The sequence below is a fragment of the Cebus imitator genome, unplaced genomic scaffold (assembly GCF_001604975.1).
Source record: "Cebus imitator isolate Cc_AM_T3 unplaced genomic scaffold, Cebus_imitator-1.0 Scaffold124, whole genome shotgun sequence".
In the NCBI taxonomy this organism is placed as follows: domain Eukaryota; kingdom Metazoa; phylum Chordata; class Mammalia; order Primates; family Cebidae; genus Cebus; species Cebus imitator.
The window spans coordinates 5,496,489-5,516,950 of NW_016107439.1; the positions used below are offsets into that span (position 1 = coordinate 5,496,489).

Here is a 20,462-nt window from a genome sequence, read left to right on the forward strand (position 1 = left end):
CTGGCTAATGAAGAAAACACACTGGCTTTGACAATCGACATGTATCCATCCAAACACTCTTGTTTTAACACCTACCTCTGATTTCTGACCACTTTTGTAAAGTTCAGGCAGTTCCATGAGGGTCTCTGCAGACACATCTTTCTCCAAAACACCATAAATGACAGGAGGGGCAGATGTGAAGAGGAGGTTGAAGAAGATCAAAACCCAATAATCAGTCATGGATGTTCCTGAAAATCCACAAAAGAACTGGTACCAGAAAAGGAGGTTCACGTAGGCCTGGAGACACAAAGAAGGACATTCAGATCTTAGAATCAGTAATGTGTGCTATGATTACACATTCCAAATGCTGCCGTTTTGAGTTGGGTGACCTCAGCCTCCCTGCAGTTTTCTTACATAAGAGAGGACCACAATTTACCTTGTAGCTTTTTTGGGTAAATATTTTATTAAATTGAAGTGTGCACATATATATACACACACAGACAGACACGTAAGCACACACATACACACACACACACACACCCCACATTTACTATGTGGTACTAGCACTGTTCTAAGTGCTTTATGAATAATTCATTTAATCATCACAACAACTTGGGAATTACATTGTTGTTGTCATTTTACAAATCAGGAAACTGAGTGTAATGAACAGAATGTTTGCGTCCTCCCAAAATTCATATGAAATCCTCCTGAAATAAAACTCCCTCTATCTAAGCCCAGTGTTGCTTCCTGTGGTCTTCCCTGCTTGAGAGCACAGAGCATATCCTCACTGTGACAGTGTTAGGAGGTGGTACCTTTGGGGGGTGATTAGGTCATGACATTGGAGGCCTCATGAATGGAATCAGTTTCTTTATAAAAGAGACCCCAGTGAGCTCTCATCATCTCATCTCTTTCTATGTAGGGATATAATGAGAAATCTAAAACCTGGAAGAAAACCCGCACCAGAACCTGACTATTCTGGTACCCTCATCTGGATTTCCAGCCTCCAGAATAGTGGGGAAGAAATGTTTACAAGCCCTGTACCACCTGTCTGTGGTACTTTGTTATGGCAGCCTGATTGGATTAAGATACTGAGGAACAGAGAGACTAAGAAACTTGCCCACAGGCATGTGGTTCTAATAAGTAGCAGAACAAGTATTCAAATTGAAGGACTTAACACTCGATGAAGAGAACTAGCCCAATCCCTGGCACAGACACAGAGTAGGCACAGCACAAATGTCCATTCTCTTGCCTTCTAGGTTTATAAATACGTAGTGGTAAAGTGGAATGGTGCCAGCAGAGTGGTCAACCATCCCAGTTTGCTTGAGACTGAGGGGTTTCCCAGGACTTGGGACTTCCGGTGCTAAAACGGGGACACTCTTGGGGAAACCAGGACAGTTGGTCACCCTAGAGGCCAGTCGCGGGCATCCTACATGGTTTCCTGCAGTATTTTGTCTCAGAAAAACTAAGTTCAGTGTAAAAAGCTCTATGCTCTCAAGCAGGGCAGGCCACAGGAAAGGACACTGGACTTAGATAGAGAGGGAGTTTTGTTTCAAGGCTGGGGGATAACTCCCATTGATTCTTTGCCTTTAGGCCATTTTCCTAACCTCCCTGAATTATTTCCTCCTCTTAAAATGAGAATTATACTACCTTAGGGATTAGTGTCAAGGTCAAGTTAGAAAATGGTCATGATCGGCTGGATGCAGTAGCTTGTGCCTGCATGCCAGCACTTGGGGAGGCTGAAGCAGGCAAATCACTTGAGGTCAGGAGTTCGAGGCCAGCCTGTCCAACATGGTAAAATCCTATCTTTACCAAAAAAATGCAAAAATCAGCTGAGTATGGTGGTGCACACCTTTAGTCTCAGCTTCTCGGGAGGCTGAGGTAGGAGGATAGCTTGAACTCAGAGGTTGCAGTAAGCCGAGATCACACCACTGCACTCCAGCCTGGGGGCCAGAGTGAGATCCTGTCTCAACAAACAAGCAAAAAAACAAGAAAGTTGTCATGATCTGTAAAGTGTCTTATATTCTTATAAAAAAATATTGTCATCATAGATACATTAGAACCTCAGGACAAGGGCCACAATCCTTAGAAGAGATTTTCGTAGTCTAGCATCTATAGACATGCATGATGCCCAGTTTCTGAAAATGCATGAATCTTGGGTACAGGTGGTATGGGACAGTATTCTGGAGAAATGAATCCATAGTCTTCATTGGCACCTCAAAGGTTGTCCAATATCCAAGAACCACGGCCTTAGAAAGACAAGCTACTCTAATGGCTTCTGGACCAAGACCTTTGCACAGCATATAAAATATGCACTGTTTAGCTAGGTAAATAAGAGACATAAATTAATTCTGGAGATTATCAGTATGAATGGCCACTCAAGGATTACAGAGCGGGAAGACCACTGAGGTCCTGATTCTCTCTACTAGTGAACACCCTCCCTCTCTGATAGTGTATAGCATCTCTGCCTAATACCAGTATTTCTTAACTGTTCGATTCAATCTGGAGTTAAAAAGAGGAGGGGAGGTGAATGGATATTGCCACAATAGGGGAGGAGGTGAACAAACGCAAAGGTTTAAAATAAAAACTTGGGAGGGGGGCTCCTCTTTAAAAGCCATTGACCACTAAGTCCTGGAATTGGAAATTACAAGCCCCAGTTTTCCCCAGAAGTGCATACGTAGGCAGAGATTTTATACATTTCAAATATTTTCCTAAAGTATCTGAGTTTTACTAAACTTTGACCAACTGCGTTAATTCTAATTATTAAAGTCTTGAGAGATTCCTGGAAAGTGTATTGTGCTGCAGGGAAAAAAAAATGTTCCTACTGATGGACATAGGCACACACGCACACAGAGTTCAAATACACATTTGGGATCTCCTAAAAACAACTTTTTTTTTCCTCAAAATGGTATTTTAATAGAGTGACATCAACCCCTGTCTACTACTAACATACTACATATTAGAACTTTAATGACTAGAGTGAATTTGACCTAAAATTCATGACACATTTACATTAAGTACCCCGACTTAGAGGATACTTAGATGCATATGATTTTATTAAAAAAAAAAAAAGGAAACTAAAATTTAAATAGCATGTTCAAGAGTAGAGGCCTGGATTTCTAATCAAATTCTGCCCTTTTAGGAATTACATAATTAAAATACAGTTCCTTTATCGTCAAATAACTACTGAGCACAAATACATTTGATAGGTTGGCTAGATAATTCTTGTATCTGTGAGCACCAGCCAGCTACACACTAAGACATTATACTAGGTTTTCATCTGTATCTGCATCTTTATTATAACACAAGGGGCATTAATTTGGAAGAGCTGATATTTTTTGGTATTTCCAGTAAAACAGAAGCAAACCTTTTCATTCTCTACTGACAGATAGCATTAAACATTTCATAATTCTGCTTGTCACAGTCTTTTTTATGGAAGGTCAAAAATTAGATTTTAAATGAAACAGACAGGATTGAATTTAAATGCACAGGGAGAACAAAATGTTAGCAGATGGACAAGCCTGGCAATTTGCTGTCAGCAGCTGAAACATATCACATTCCCAGCTTAGTTCTGATAAGACAGCAAGACCGTCCCTGGCTGCTCCCAATACATCAATAAGGGTTGAGAGGCCGAGGCGGGTGGATCACGAGGTCAAGAGATCGAGACCATCCTGGTCAACATGGTGAAACCCCGTCTCTGCTAAAAATACAAAAATTAGCTGGGCATGGTGGCACACGCCTGTAGTCGCAGCTACTCAGGAGGCTGAGGCAGGAGAATTGCTTGAACCCAGGAGGCGGAGGTTGCGGTGAGCCAAGATTGTGCCATTGCACTCCAGCCTGGGTAACAAGGGCGAAACTCCATCTAAAAAAAAAAAAAAGAAGGAAAGTGAGCTTAGCATAGGACACTTCCTTTTTATCCCTAATGCAACAGGCTTGGAAGGTACGAAGGGAGAAGGGACAAATTATCTGGGGTTACATACCACATTCTTATAGAAAAAATAGAGAATCATGTTGGAAAGCCTTGTATAACACCAGTGCCCGTGGACAAGAAGAAGCTTGTTGAGATGTTTGAACTGAGAAACGGCAAAGTCACTGGCCATCACAGCCTGCAGACGCAATGGAGAGAATGTCATTTTGAGCCATCAAACATGTTAGAACAGACACAGCCCTGTCAGCCTCACCGTCACTACAGTCCAATCAGTTACATCTGCTGTTTAAACCTTACATGCAGATTAAAAGACAAAACACACACACAAAACAGCAGCAACCACAACGACAAAACCCATGCGTACAGAACCTTTGTGGACTGCCTAGATTTACCACTCAGCTTCCCAATACTGTCACATGAGACAGGATTTCTCTTTGGTTACTACTTATGGTGCACTTTCAACCAATGAACTTTTTTGCTAGAAAGCAGCTTCCTTAGCAAGAACTCTGTCTTCTGCATCACAATATGAATTTGCTTCTCCTCGGGGAGAATATTAAGAAGCATTGAAGTTATGACTTCATATGGCTTTGTATAATGTATCAGGCAAAAGGTATGTGAATCCCTCATCTTTCATAAAGATGTTGTAATTTACAATTGTTGGGAAAGCCTAGGCCTCATATTCCACCTTCCTCTGACAGCGCTTGTTCCATACATGAATGAAAATCGGTTTTCTGGATTATGAGCTTTTATCTGAATTCTGTGCCTAAAATACCAATCAACACACACACACACACACACACACACGCACACACACACACACGTGTGCACAGACACTCCCACCTCCTTCCTTCCTCTCTCATATCCTCTTCTTTCCCCTTTTTTTTTGGTCCTCCCTCTCCTGCCTCAAGATCTTTAGGTCCTTCATTCAAATAGTAGCTTCTTCAGAGTCAGAATTTACGCAGCTATTGCAGGACTAAAATATATATTCCTGTGATTTAGATAAGCTCTGTATTTAACAAGTGAACAATACAGCTAAAATTACCCAGGAAAATGCCATAATACTCACCTAGGAAATAATCAATGAATGGATGAGTAAACTTCCTGCCTCCTACTCCTCAGCTAGCCACACACAGACTCACTCGGCCACAGAGAATTTACCATGGAGAATGCTGCCTTTGGATGGGCAGGTCAAGGCCACAGAACTTGGGTGCACAATATCCACTCACCTGCATGCCTTCTTGACCTGAGACCCCTATCCCAATGTCTGCCACTTGTATCATGCTAACATCATTGGCACCATCACCTTCACGAAGCAGAAGAAAGGAGAGAAATAGATGAGGAGTAAAGAAAGGGTGTAAATGTTGCAAATCAATGGGGGCAGCTCAAGTAAACAGAACAATCCTTCAAAGTTCATCCCTTTCTCCAAGTTTCCCGGAAGAAAAGTGAGACAGAAATAAAGCAGCATTCCACTGCTATCAGGAAGAATTCCAAACTCAACACTGCTTTAAATTCCTTCATGCTATGGCACATACCCAAACTGATCTTGTTTTTCATGCCACTCATGCTACTTCCAACTCTCCAGATATACCCTTCTCCCTGTAGCCATGCATATAACACTGTCCGTATCACCCCCAGCCCATTTTCCTGGGTTTCATTTGTTTTTGCTCTCAGCTTAGATGTCATTTCCTCTGGGAAATCCTTCTCAAACTTTTTCAAGATCAGATGCCCTTTCATTAGGCTTCAGCACCACCCTACGTATCTCTAGCAAACCTATCACACAGCATCACGGTTTCATGCAGACTTACTGGTCTCCTCCAACATAGAGAGCTTCTTAGGAGGAGGTACCACATTCCTGCTGGTAATCAGCATACATTGTTCTCAACTGCTCACCAATAATTCACCTGTTTTTCAGTAAAAGTATACTGACTTTCCTTGGAAATTCTTAGTTTGTGAGGTTTGTTAGGGTGAACTCAAACCTCCATATTTACAGGTAGGCAAGTGACCCAGATCTGTATAATCAGCATCTTCTATTGGTTCCTGGCCTCAGTAATTGGTTCCGAGATGAATATATGACTTCAGTTAATATTATTATTAATTATTAATATTAATTATTAATATTAATTATTATAATATTATTATAAGTTATAATATAATCACAATATATAATGTATGAGATAAATTGTAATTATATATATAATTTATCTAACAAATATAATTATAATAATCATAATATAACTATGTTATAATATGTAAGTATAATATGCAATTATAATATAAGTCTAGGAGTTTTCACTTCAGAAACATCTGGATCCATAAGCTTAATTAATTCATTTATCTGTTTATTCAACAAGATAATTGAATAAAATTCCACCCTACTCCTGATACTTTACTGCAGCCATCTGAAAAGTGATGCTATCTTTTCACCCAAGTTGTTAATGGGATAGGATGGAAACCCAGGAGTTTCAGTGGCTATATCACCACCCTGAGGGGAAAGGTTACCTGAGACTGGAAGCAGTCTAGAGGGAAAACAGACACTGAAAGAGAGAGCTGATATGCCAAGTCCTCAGCTTAACACTGGAGTCTCTGAGATCTTAATCTCTTTCTACAGTTTTCTTCAGTTATACTCATTCTTTGGTGTCAAGGCTTTGATATCCACTTGACTCTTCCTTGTTGTTGTTGTTGTTGTTTTATTTGAGACAGGATCTTGCTCTGTGGCCCAGGCTGGAATGTAGTGGCACGATCTCAGCTCACTGCAACCTCCGCTTCCCAGGTTCACGTGATTCTTGTGCCTCAGCCTCCCTAGATATGGGATTACAGGCTCCCACCACCACACCTGGCCAATTTTTATATTTTTAGTAGAGATGAGGTTTCACCATGTTGGCCAGTCTGGTCCCGAACCCCTGACCTCAAGATATCCACCTATCTTGACCTCCTAAAGTGCTGGGATTATAGGTGTGAGCCACTGCATCCGGCCTGATATCCACTAGGCTTCTGATTCTCAAATTTATGTCTCTAGCCAAATCCTTATTTCTAAATTCGAGAATTTTATTCTCACTTCTCACCTGATATCACTGCTTAGACATTTAATAGCCTTTTCTTTCTTTCTTTTTTGAGACAGAGTCTCACTCTGTCGCTCAGGCTGGAGCGCAGTGGTGTGATCTCAGCTCATTGCAACCTCCACCTCCTGGGTTCAAGCTATTGTCCTGCCTCAGCCTCCTGAGTAGGTGGGATTATAGGTGCCTGCCACTGTGACCAGTTAATTTTTTGTATTTTTAGTAGAGACTAAAAATTTCACCATGTTGGCCAGGCTGGTCTCGAATACCTGACCTGGTGATTCACCAGACTCGGCCTCCCAAAGTGCTGGGATTACAGGCGTGAGCCACCGCGCCCAGCCCAGCCTTTTCAAACTTCACATGTGTAAGACCCAACTCCCAATTTCCCCACCACTATTTGAGTAAATGGCAGTTTCGTTCTTTTTGCTCTTAAAGGTAACTTTGGCATTCCCTTTGACAACTCTTTCTCTCATATAACATATCCAATCTGTCAGCAAATGTCACTGGTTCTTTCTTCAGACCATGTCCATTATCTGACCACATCCCACCCCTTCGTTTGCTCCCAACTGTGCCCAAGCTGCCATCATCTCTTGCTGAATTATTTTTATAGCGTTCAGCCTGGGTGCGGTCCAACGATTACTCTGGCAGAGAAGCCGACATGATCATTTTAAATTTAAGGCAAATCATGTCCCACTTCTGCTCCAAATCCTTCAATGGCTCCCTAATCTCTTCAGAAAAAAGCCAACATTTTATAATGTCCTCTAAGACCCTATGTGCTCTGGCCCCCTGCAGCTTCTCTGACCTTCAATAACCTGCAGAAAAGTCCTCTGACACACCAAACATGGTTCCCCTCATGGCCTTCACTTTTGTTGTCGTCTCTTCCAGGAATGTTCTCCCCCATATCTCCCATGGCCCTTTACGATTTCCTTCAAGTCTCTGCTCACAGTCAACCTTAGCAGTGAGACCTCTGAAAATCGTATTTAAAGGAGTAGCCCCACCCCATCTCCAGTGCTCTACATCTTCTCATTCCACTTTATTTTTTCGATAGTACTTATCACTCTCTGATACCTTACAGATTTATGCTTTGTTTTACTGTACCCCTTCCTACTAGATGTAAGTTCCTTGTAAAAAGGTACTTTGTCAATTTTATGTCCTCTTTTATCTCCATTCCTTAGAAAAATGCCTAATACAAAGAAGGTACTTGATAAATATTTGTTGAATGGATAAATAAATGAATTATCATGTCCTTGAATTTAGCTTTCCTGAAGGCAGAACACATGGATTTTTCAGTTCTGTCATTCAGTTTATTACCTGGCTTAAGCTCCTTGATTTGGGGGTCTGACACTAAACTAAGAAGTCCTGACTTCTTATATTATACTGTTTACCGTGTATTATATTGTTTACCATGTCACATCCTACTACCTGGTTCACAGAGGTGCTCAAGTAATTGATGGAGGAGAAGTGAATAGAGTGAATGTGGTAGAGAGAAAGGGAGGAGGAAAACGGGAGGAACAGTGGGAGGGGAAAAAGACAGAGGGATCGGCTTCTGATGTGGTGTAAAAGGGGGAAGTGCAGGACCCAGATTTATCCTCACTCACCAATGGCCAGGGTCATCACCTGGAGATGGCTGCGGACCAATTTCACCACCTCACTTTTCTGCAGCGGCGTGGCTCGGCAGCAGACCACAGCTCGACACCAAGATGTCAGTTCTAGGAACTGCTTTTGTAGACTTTCTTGCAGGGCAAACTCCAGGGTCTTCCCAGTGATAACGAGTCCAGCTCGTAACCCTGAGTCCTGGGGGACAGGAGGCTGAGGTAAATCTACATTTAATGACACTTGCTCTGGCGAGGATTGAGTTTTCTTCTGAAGTTCTTTCAAAATTGTGCTCATCAGCGTCCCACAGGCATCCTTGAAACAAGAGGCAAAGGTAGTTAGCCTTCAGGCTCCCTTGGTGCCAGAACCAGTTACCTTTTTTTGTTGTCTTTCTTTAGCAATTGTTGAATCAAGAAAAATCCAAATAATGAATAGCTAATTATTTTCAAAGGCTTTACAAGTCTTCCACAGAGCCTTCTGTGTATATGTGAGGATGGGTTAAAAGGACAGGGAAACATCTCAGCCCCAACTGTGTTTCTTATAACGAAATAGCTGTGAAATTTCTTTATGTGTGCAATTTGCCTTCTCGAACAGTGAATCCCAAGAGTCCTCTGGTCTCATTCTGCCAATTATTAGCTTCTTGACCTGAGGCAAACTGTGTAACATCTCTAAGCCTTAACTTTTTCATTAAAAATGCAAATATTATTTCCATCATAATGTTGTTGTGAGGATTGAGTGAAATAATACATGCAAAACTCCTAGTGTAAGGCATGATCCCTGGCAGACATCTGAAACAGTAATTATGTTTATCTTCTTTTTGATTCCATATATTCATTCACTCACTAAGTATTTAATGAGAAACTACATATTAGAAAACATTCTATGAGCTAGACCTACACCAACAAACGTGAAAATTCCTGCCCTCAAGGCACTTGCATTCTGGCCAGGATGTTGGTGGTACTTATTACATCTCATTTGCATACATCCTAACTTCACACTAGTTAGGAAATTCTTTAAAGGCAGGTATCACTTTTAATTTACTTTTGAAGCCTTCATGAAGTTTAAAAGTGGACCACATCAGATACTCAGTAAACATTCATTGAATGAATTCTACTCAAGATTAAAAATAAGTGTATCCAGAAATTACTATGTCAAGTGACCACTAAGAACAGATTCCAAACCCAGGAGCAGTGAATTTAAGTTTAGTGTATACACTAAGTGTGAAACAGTTTATTCATGAAAGAGTTCTCACTCAGAGTTTGTTTGCTTTGATTTTAAATGCTGTTTTATCAAGCATTTCTCAACCTACAGCAAAATAAGAAAAGCAAGGAAGAAGTAGATATGGATACATGCACATGAAACAGCACAAAAACTATAAACACTCTGTTGGAGTGTTCATGGTGCTCCATTTATTTCAGGAACGAATTTGATCCCGTACACCTCCAAAGCCCTTAAGGAGAAGAATACAAGGATGAATCAGATATGCTCATTATATGCTCATTACATCACAGTAAAAATTATTTTTAAAACCCTTTTGGAGTTTGGTTAAATTAAAATGGTACATTTAGAAAGTAACATGCCTCACAGTCATTGAAAATGTAGATGTCTATTAACATCAGCTTGTGTTTAAGATATCTGTAATGAAAGAATACAGCTACAATACTATACAATAATACAAATACAGTCTTTGTGGCATCAGTAGGCTTACAGTATATAGAATACAGGCTGTATGGATATTCTCCAAAATATGATTTTAAATTATAGTTTTAATATTATAAATTGATTATAAAAGTTTTTGTACTCTTCTATTTATTTGAGTATGTGTTTAGGTTTTACAATTAACTATGTTTTCATTATAAAAATAACAGAAGTACACATACATACACACACACAGCTGATCTTCATTACCTGTGGATTCCACACTTGTAAATTCACCTACTTGTTAAAATTTATCTATAAATTCACAATACTTGTGGTGCTTTTGTGGTCATATGTCATAGAGTGACATCTGAGTGTCACATGCATAGAGTGACACTTGAGTCATGCCATATGCATAGTCCCAGCTGAAGCTGAACACCATGAAGCTTGGCCTTCTTTTGTCACTTCTCAAACTGTAACAAAGTCTACTTTTCATGGACTATTTGGTGCCATATTTTTTGCATCTTTCTGCTTTTTGCAGTGATTTTGCTATTTAAAATGACTCCCAATCATGGTGCTGCAATGTTTCTAAGCAGAAAAGGCTGCGATGTGGAAATTTTATGGGGAAATTACCCATATTAGATAAGCTTTGTTTGAGTATAAGTTACAGTGCTGTTGGCGATGCATTAAATGTTAATGAATTATTAATATATATATATATTAAGTAAGGTGCATTTAAGAAGAAACAAGGTCATGTATTGATTGTTGACTGTATGTTGTAATTAGAGGCTTAGAGGAAGCTGGTCTCCTCTAGAAGCAGTGGTCAGTGTTTACTAATTCAGAGCTCAAGGTAACTACCTAAACTATAACTTCACAAATAATGAGAATCAACTGTATATATATATATAATATGTAATATATAATTTAAAATATACTGAAATAGGAATCAGAAAATTTAAAGTTTTAGGTGAGTAATCAGCTGTACTTAGAGAAACCACAAACATTTGGAGTCTCAGGTTATAAAACAGATCATTTATCTTCTACGCCTGTTTGTTATAATTGTCAAATGAGATCATGTATGAGAAGCCTTTTGTAGATTCTAATATAAATTATGAAGATAGAAAGTTACCAATCAGGAGAAAATTTAAATGACATTACAAAAATAAAACTTAAAAAATTAAATGATCAATCCTGAAAGGCCTTTATATATTCTAATGCAAATAATTAGTTACATACAGGATATGACTATATTAAAATAAATGAAGAAAAAAAACTTCTATGAGAATAAAAGGTAAAGTTTGTAACTGGCAACACTTATAATCTAATTTGCAAATTGAAGAACAATGTTGATGAAAATTTGTAAAGTTGACACAACAGAGATGACGTCAGACATTCCACTGGCTGCCACATTGCCTACTTAGAATGTTATAGGAGCAATTCCTTCACTAAGTGACACACTGGGCTCCATGATCTTCAAGTCCTTTAGTGATTCCTGGAGGACTTGGAGTGTGAGGAGGAAAGAAAGGAGTTAAATTCTACTAATATAGCCTCGGCTGTGTGCCAGGCTTTTTACCTTGAGTTGTGATAAAATTAAATTAATTATGTTTGTTGTATTATATTTAGTTATTTGGAAAATTCACACGTGAAATAACTATTGATAGCAAAAAAAAATTATAGATACTCAGTAAATACTTCTTGAATTGATAGTTTTAAATGCCTTTAAACATAAGGTAAATTGTGAATTTATAAATAATGTCCTATTTATATAAATTTAAGGGGTACAAGTGTAATTTTTTTACATGGATATACTGCTTTATAAATGAATTTTACAGTCCTAAAGATTTTACTGTTCACGAAAAGTCTACCTTTCTTTTTTAATGTCTGCTGAATCTCATCTCCTAGGCACCTCCTTAAACAACTTATATTTTCTCATTTGGTGCCCACAAAAACCCCATGAAATAGTCATTACTCTCCCATTACAAGTAAGGAAAAAGCAGCACAGGAAGGTAAGTAACTCTCCAAGGCCACAAACATGGTCAGCGACAGCCAAGCATTTGATCGATAGTTTTTTTTTTTTGTTTTGTTTTGAATGTCAAGTTCTTATGTTGCCCATGCTGGCCTCAAATGCTAGCTTCACCTCCTCAATCACCAGGACAACCGGCCTGACCGGCCACCCAGGCTACATTATTTTGGTGACTGAAATGACTAAGCATTTTTTTGTGTTCAGCGCCCTGCAGCTGCTGGGAGTTGGCTGGTGGTTGTGGTTATGGTCATTGGGCCACTGTAAAGGAGAACCCACTCTTTTTTTTTCCTTTTTCTTGAAATGTACTATTTATTTGGGTGCTGGTTGAGGCCTGACCATAAAAACATGCTAACCAATGAGGCAGTCTGTGACAAAGTTCAAGAAGTGATCCTGAAGAAAAATGCCACAAGATTTCAGAGAAGGCAGATGCAGTGATGGGACTGATATCACTGATTAAATCTGGCTGCTGAAGAAGAGTGGGAGGAAGATTTTCAACAAAAATAAACAACGTGCACAAGTCTTGGAGGGTATCGCTATACTGGAAAGCTTCTGAGAAAAATAAAACCCTTATTTATCTGATTAAACATTGGTATTCGTGATTAGCAGGAGGCAAAACTAGAAAAAACTGGGCTGATTCTAAGACTAAAATTCCTTCTTTAAAAAAACGACATTTTCCTCTTCCCTTAAACAGTTCTTCAAACAGGATATTCTTGGGAGCACTACCTAGGAATTACCACAAGAGGGCATGATTTCCCTAAGAGTCTACTTTTAGAATTGCCATAAAAAATATTTTATATTCACCTGATTTCAATAGAAACTATCACTTTTTCTCATCTTGAAGGGAAGGTGGATTCCTGTCTCAGGACTTGATATATTTTCCCATTTTGGGCTAAGTCTTGTCAAATCCGTGGTAATCCAGTGTGGAGGTGAGGAAGGCAAATAAAAATAATAAAAACAAAACTTTTTTCTTGCCTTTATTCAGCAATGATTCCTCTGAATCATTATAATTTTCCACCAAGCCTTTAGAAGAACTATGACATCCTTCCAAGAACAAGGTAGGTTTCTGGATAGAAAAAATTATCAAGAAGCTAATGGTTGCTGGCCAGGCACAGTGGCTCATGCCGTAATCCCAGCACTTTGGGAGGCTGAAGCAGGCAGATCACCTGAGGTCCAGAAGTTTGAGACCAGCCTGCCCAACATGGCGAAACTCCTTCTCTACTAATAACACAAAAATTAGCCGGGCGTGGTGGCGGACGCCTGTAATCCCAGCTACTTGGGAGACTGAGGCAGGAGAATTGCTTGAACCTAGGAGGCGGAGGTCGGAGTGAGCCAAAATATCACATCACTGCACTCCAGCCTGGGTGACAGAGCAAAACTCTGTCTCAAAAAAAAAAAAAAAAAAAAAGAAAAAGAAAAGCTAACGGTTGCTGTTTAGTTTTGTTTTGTTTTTCCTGCTTGCATACATCAAATCTCAGAAGGAACCAGTTTAATCTCAAGATACGCACTTTACTTTGGGTACTGAGGATAAAAAGCTTGTCATCTGGCTCTAGTAGCTTGCATGCATACGCTATGTTGACAGCTGTCTCCTGCTTGTCCCCTGTCAGCATCCACATCCTGATTCCAGCTTTGTGAAGAGCTTCTATGGATTCAGGGACTCCCTCCTGCAGCCGGTCTTCAATGCCAGTAGCACCTAAAAAATAACGAAAATGCAACAGGACTTGTAAGAAACCAAAGCCAGCTGAAGCTCACCTAGGGTACAATTTAATCATATCTACTAGCCAACTCAACCCTAAACTATATAAACTGCCCAGTTGATTCGGGAGAGTCAAAGGAGGTTTGACAACCCAGACCAAAATTATACGCAATGTAATATTCTGGGAAGGAAGCCTCAGGGATCAATGGATTTATCAAACTTACTTGTTCTCCTTTTGGCTAGTTTTCTAATCTGTAAATTGAAGGGGTTTGAGTCAATTATTTATGTAAACTTATTCTACAATTTTATGATATTCCCAAGAATAAGGGTAGGATTTTATTTATTTTTATTTTTATAGATTTAAGGGGTGCAAACGCAGTTTTGTTGCACTGACATATTGTGTAGGGGCGAAATCTGGGCTCTCAGCGTAACCATCATGCAAATAGGGTAAACTGTACCTGTTAGGTAATTTCTCATCCCTTGTCCCCGAACCTATCCTCTGCCTTTCTGAGTCTCCAATGTCTACTATTTCATTTTCCATGTTCATGTGTACACATTATTTGGCTCCCACTTATAAGTGAGAACATGTCGTATTTGACTGTTTCTGGGTTATTTCACTTAAGATAATGGCACCCGGTTCTATCCATGTTGCTGCAAAAGACACAATTTCATTCTTTTTTTATAGCTGAGTAGGATTCCGTGGTGTGTATGTGAGATATATATATATATACATGATATGTATATATATCACATATTCTTTGTTTGTTGATGAACACTTAGATTGATTCTACAACTTTGCTATTGTAAACAGGGCTGTAATAAACCTCTAAGTGCAGGTACTTTTTTGATATAATGATTTATTTTCCTTTGAGTAGATACCCAGTAGTGGGATTGTTCCATTTTTAGTTCTTTGAGAAATCTCCATACTGTTTTCCATAGAGGTTGTACTAATTTACATTCCAACCAGCAGTATGTAAGCATTCCCTTTTCTCTGTATCCTTGCCAACATCTGTTGTTTTCTGACGTTTTAATAGCCATTCTGACTGGTATAAGATGGCATCTCATTGTGGTTTTAATTTGCACTTGTCTGCATCTGATGGTGATGTTGAGCATTTTTTCATGTTTGTTGGCCACTTGTATGTCTTTTTTAGAAAAATGTCTGTTCATGTCCTTTAAAGGACAGGCTTTTAAAGAATGCTCTTGCCAATAAGATGTAATGTCTATTTGCGACATTCTTTCATTGGTCTAAAGTTCCCTTTTCTGAAACAATTGGGGCCATATGGTTTTGGAATCCAAATGTTTTTCAAATATTAAAAAAGTAATAGGGTGCATATACCATATTCTACAATACTTGGTAATCAAGTGTATTAATATTTCTGCAGGAAAACTTAAAAATGTTCACACAAATTAGGATAATAAAGAACTATAAATAGTCTTACGACAAATCAGGTCTGATTTTTCTGCCAAATGAATTTTGGCACTAAACCCATGGAGCATTTTTGATTTTGGAATCGCAGATGAGGAAATGTGGACGTATACTACTTACACTGTCACGGAGAAAGCACTTAGGGTAGGCATCATTGCTCTATCTGCTAGATAATAAGCTAGGTCAATGTTTTTCTCCTAAACAGAGGAATGGAGCTCAGAAGCTGGTCTCTTGGTATTATCAGAGCTTATGTTAGAATCTGATCTCCAGACTCTAAGCAGTGGTTCTCAAACTTGACCACCTTTAGCATCACTTTAGGGAGCTTTAAAAAGTTCCAATGCCCAAGCCACACAACAGACCACAGAATCCCAGGGGATAGGGTGCAGCATCAGTATTTTTTTTTAAAGCACTTCAGATAATTCTAAGATGCAATTTAATCCAAGACAAAAGGTGTCAGTTGTGCAACTTTAGTTGAAATCAGGAAGAGAAGAAAAATAATTTTTTTTAGTCTAGAAGCAGGTACAGGATAAATAGCTGGGACCTGGAGCCAGGCAGCTATGAGTTCCACGTTGGGTTAATGAGTAACTGTTAGCTACTAGCATGTGACCTTGAACAAGTCATTGAACTGCTCTGTGCCCCAAATTTCCTCTATATAAGATGGCGATTTGTTGTGAGAGTTCAAAAAAAGATAACACATATTAGGCATCTTATCCAATGCCTGAAAAGAAACTCTGTTCTTGATATTTATCTTGATATGAACCAAGATATTTATTTGGAACATTTAGTTGGCTTTGTATTCTATGTTTAGTGTTGGGTTTTACGTGATCTTCTTAATGTGACAATTCTGATCCCACCACAAGTGAAGTCTAGTTCACTGCAGGGGAAAACAGAATAGAATGGACTGGAAGTTGGATAGAGATGACACTGGACAGGGTAGGCAGACCCATATATGTTTATTAGATCATAGTGGAAAAAAAGGCACCCTTATTCAGAGATATCCAGTATTTTTCAAAATCCTCGATTCAGGCAATACAACATCATTCACCTACCAAGTAAGGTAAGTTTGTTCTCCAACCTCATGGCAGATTCAAGTAGTAATTCTTCCCTGTTGTCAATGCTGGTTTCAGCTAAAAAATGATTCCTCAGCCACTCTGCATATTCAGCGTCACTCATGACCTATGGGAAGAATTAAAAGAGAGGCATGAAGCAAGCCATATGATCTTGCAGGCATACCAGGGCTGACCTTTGGCAAAATGTCAAACCATCAACTCATTTTACATATTCCTCCCTCTGGGCACAGCCAAGTCAGGTTCATATTCTCACACCACCTGGACACTATCTTACCAAACTCTTGCGATCAGACAAGTGCAACACGGATGATGGATGGAGCCTTTAACTCAGCATCTTTGGAAATTCTAGGCACCATGTATGATGACAGTGAAACGAGGCAGGTAAAACAAGTCTTATTCCAAACAAAAATTAAATAAAATTCCTGCAAAAGTGATCAATGATGTATTTTCCTTTGTCTTTAGGTTGCCACAGAAGGAGAAATCTACATTTCAGTTTTTATAAAGCAGCATGGAGTAAAGAGGTGAGGCAATTCCTCTCTCTCTCTCTCGCTACTCATTCTTGCTCACAGGTCCTTGGATTTGAGATAATCTGACACCTGTTGGGCTACATTTTTATCAAGGTCAGGATCATTCCATTGAAAAGGCAGAGTTGGTTTGATTTTGAATTCTCCATTCTTCCTTCAACTGTGTGTGGGGCAGATTTTTTTTTTTTTTTTGAGATGGAGTTTTGCTCTGTCACCCAGACTGGAGTGCGGTGGCGCAATCTCAGTTCACTGCAACCTCTGCCTCCCAGGTTCAAGCAATTCTTTTGCCTCAGCCTTCTGAGTAGCTGGGATTACAGGCATGCACCACCAGACCCAGCTCATTTTTGTATTTTTAGTAGAGACAGGGTTTCACCATGTTAACCAGACTGGTCTCGAACTCCGGACCTTAGGTGATCCACCTGCGTCAGCCTCCCAAAGTGTTGGGATTACAGGCGTGAGCCACTGCGCCCAGCCATCAGGTTTTTGATTCCTCATGCAGCTGGTTGATTGAGTTCCTTAGGGTCTACAACAGATTCCACTTTCCCTAATGCAGCTCCCATGAACAGAACGTGGGTAAGAAATGAAAAGTTCTGGTAAGAACATCCCTCAAATAATTTCTTGGAGTTCCATCTTCTTTCTTACTACGCTTTTGTTTAGAAAGAATATGCTATGTACCAAAATCATTCTCAATAGAGAATAATCACTACTGAGATAATATCTAAGATATTTACCTGGATTTACATATAAAGAGTTATGGGCACATAAGAATATTAAGAACTTACAATGAAAAAATTAAGGCTGATCTGTGGCATTCTTTTCAAAGCACATTTAATGCTGTAAGACAGAGCGAACAACATTTTCAATCCTGAGGGAAGGAAAGTAGGATCCAGAGATTTTTTTTCCCAGCCAAACAGCTGTTTACATATAAAGGCACTCACTGACATATTAAAACATGCAAGAACTTAAGAGAAAATAACTTTCAGGGACCCTTCTAGCAAAATACTTCAAACAAACTTCAAACTAACAAATATATGGAATAGAGTAGGTAAAAAGAGAGCCAGCGTTCAGAGGACTTTCCCCAGTGCCTGGATTAGGGTTTGCCACATGCTGGTTTCCAGTCCATGAACAAGGGAAAAAAACAAAAAAGGTGGAGCAGCACACTAAGCAGTCTCACCTTCTTTGCTATACATAGCGTACGAAGGCCTTGTTTGGCATAGTCATCCAAGTGCTTCTGGGTTTTCTCCCTTATTATCAACTGCTGTTTTTCCAGACTTGCTCCATCTGAAATAATGGATAAGATGCTTGAGTTCCTACCAGTCTGTCCAATTACATAAATATTTTTAAAAACAACAGTAGTTTAATCCACATTAAACAAACAAAAAAAGCCTTCTGGTTTTGAATCCCAAATGGGTATCTGTAAAAGGGACCACTCAGAATAAATCTTTCCTTTGTTTTCCTTTGGGCAGAGGGAAGTACAAGAACTTGATACAAACACCATTCCCACATAATCAATAACACAGTAACATAGCTATAATAATGCCTCTAGCTAACAGTTATTGGGCGCTTACCATTTGCTAGACACTTGGCCAAAGGCTCTTCATACATTGCATATGGTATGTTATTAAACCTTTCAAGAATCTACCAAGGAGGTACTCGTAGACCCATTGAATTGAATACTTAATGCACAGAATAGTTAAGTAACTTTATTAAGACCCAGCTAATGATGGAGTTCACATTTGAACTCATATCTGGGTAGCCCCAAAACTTATTCACTTTCCCATCAAATCCTAGGCAGCTTCTCTCTACTTCACCAAATGAGATTAATCCCCAAATACCTATTTCTTTGCCTTTATAAAGCCATCGAATGTGGTCTTTTAATCTCCAAGATTTTCAAATCACTACCTCACCTTTTATAAACTTACCTGGGGAAGCCGCTGACAATAACTCCATGATCACAGAATCAGCACCCTTCGTATACACCACAACTTGATTGGAAAGGGGGTGCCGGACCACAACGGACATTCTTTTTCTTACTGAGTCAAAGGGCAGGATGTGTAGAAGTTGAAATGTTAACGGTCCCAAAGCAGCAAAGTCCACCATGACCTGCTCTGGTGTCCGGGACTGTAAAGTGCATTGGTAAGCCCTGGCGGCATACACTAAGGCTGCTTCATCTGGGCTCTCGGCCTCGTAACACAGGTTGCAGGCCAATGGCTGTCCAGGGAGGGACTCCACCTTGCCATTCAGGAGGCCTCCATCACTGTGTTGTTTCTCTGTTTCTGTGCAGCAAGCTGAGCTACTGGAGCACTGGGGTATCTCACGCATCTGGGAGACCTCTTCCTCCACAGGTGAAGCCAGTTTCATTCGACTAAAGAGAGGGAGTCTGCTCACAAAGGCGTTCGGAACTCCAGAAGATGGCTCTTTCCCACTGGCAAGTGATGGAGAACTTGACCTTCGAACAGACAATCTCTGGAAAAGATTTTTAATCTCTTCCAAAGACTTAATGGGCATCCCTCCCAGTGAAGGGTGTCTGATCTATGAAAGACAATTTAGGAAGGTCTCAATACAGTCAAAAGCAGTTTATAACACCTTTGAAGGCAAACTGAGAATAAATTAGATACAAAAAGAGTTACCACTCTCTTAAATGGCTAGCAGCCTGTTCCCTATTTACAACTACCATGGAAAATATTAATAAAAATAAAAATTTGTGTTTTTATAAATATCTAAATAATTTGATTTTTATTAATATTTTAAATGTTAACTTAATATTTTGCTAATATTTTAATAATATTAAAATGAATAACATACATTCCTACAACCATTTAGAAATACATTTGACAACTGATAATGAAAGATATAAAATGCTAATATTGCTGGCAGTGGACATCCTTCAGTGATTTTTTTCCTAAAGAAATAACTTGAAATACAGAAACTCCATAATCGTTATTGTGTGCATCCTAACAATAACAATTTTAAAATTATAAGCAAATTAAGTATTCAATAACAGCAAAATAGACACATCTTGAAATGTTACATAATATTTAAAAATAAAGCTTATAAAGTCTATAGGGCAATATCGAAAAAGCTATAGACTAGCGTAAAAAAGTAACAAATAAGTAATAACACTCATAACAAAAATACCAGAAGAAAGCAAATCAAAAGATTACAAAACACATTTTTCTCTTTTATTTTCCAGATTCTACAAAGTTTGTTACTTTGACTTTTAAACAGACCAATAAGCAAAGTAGCTTCATCAAGAAGTGTTATCAATATCATAATGTGAATTTGAATTTCTATTTTCATAGTACTTTTTCTATTTGTACCCTGGCTTCTCTTAAATCGTAACTTTCATCAGTGATTAAACTTAGAAATTCACACTAATCATGGAAGACCAATTAATTGGAGGGAAAAATTTTCTCATTCAGAAATGCTCAATAAATTAAAAAGTTTTCCCCTAAAAATAACTAATTTTATAATAATTTGAAGGTCTTATGCTGATTGATTTTCAAATTTATTAGCAACTCAGAAGTGAAGCGTAAAA

The 20,462-nt window shown here is 38.9% G+C and overlaps 1 protein-coding gene across 2 annotated transcripts in view; it reads right to left on the bottom strand.

The window, feature by feature from the left end:
* Positions 1-20,462, bottom strand: part of ATP10D (ATPase phospholipid transporting 10D (putative)) — a 104,036-nt gene that overhangs the window by 14,482 nt on the left and 69,092 nt on the right. Inside the window, exons 12-19 of one of the 2 annotated variants that reach the window (XM_017540327.2) lie at positions 18,847-19,456; positions 18,099-18,205; positions 16,380-16,506; positions 13,717-13,901; positions 8,556-8,751; positions 5,131-5,207; positions 3,957-4,082; positions 76-276 (exon numbers count right to left, since the gene is read on the bottom strand). In XM_017540327.2, the coding sequence (XP_017395816.1) occupies positions 76-276; positions 3,957-4,082; positions 5,131-5,207; positions 8,556-8,751; positions 13,717-13,901; positions 16,380-16,506; positions 18,099-18,205; positions 18,847-19,456 (1,629 nt within the window). Of the gene's footprint in view, positions 1-75; positions 277-3,956; positions 4,083-5,130; positions 5,208-8,555; positions 8,866-13,716; positions 13,902-16,379; positions 16,507-18,098; positions 18,206-18,846; positions 19,457-20,462 lie in introns of both variants that reach the window. The other variant, XM_017540326.2, reaches the window with a different exon arrangement.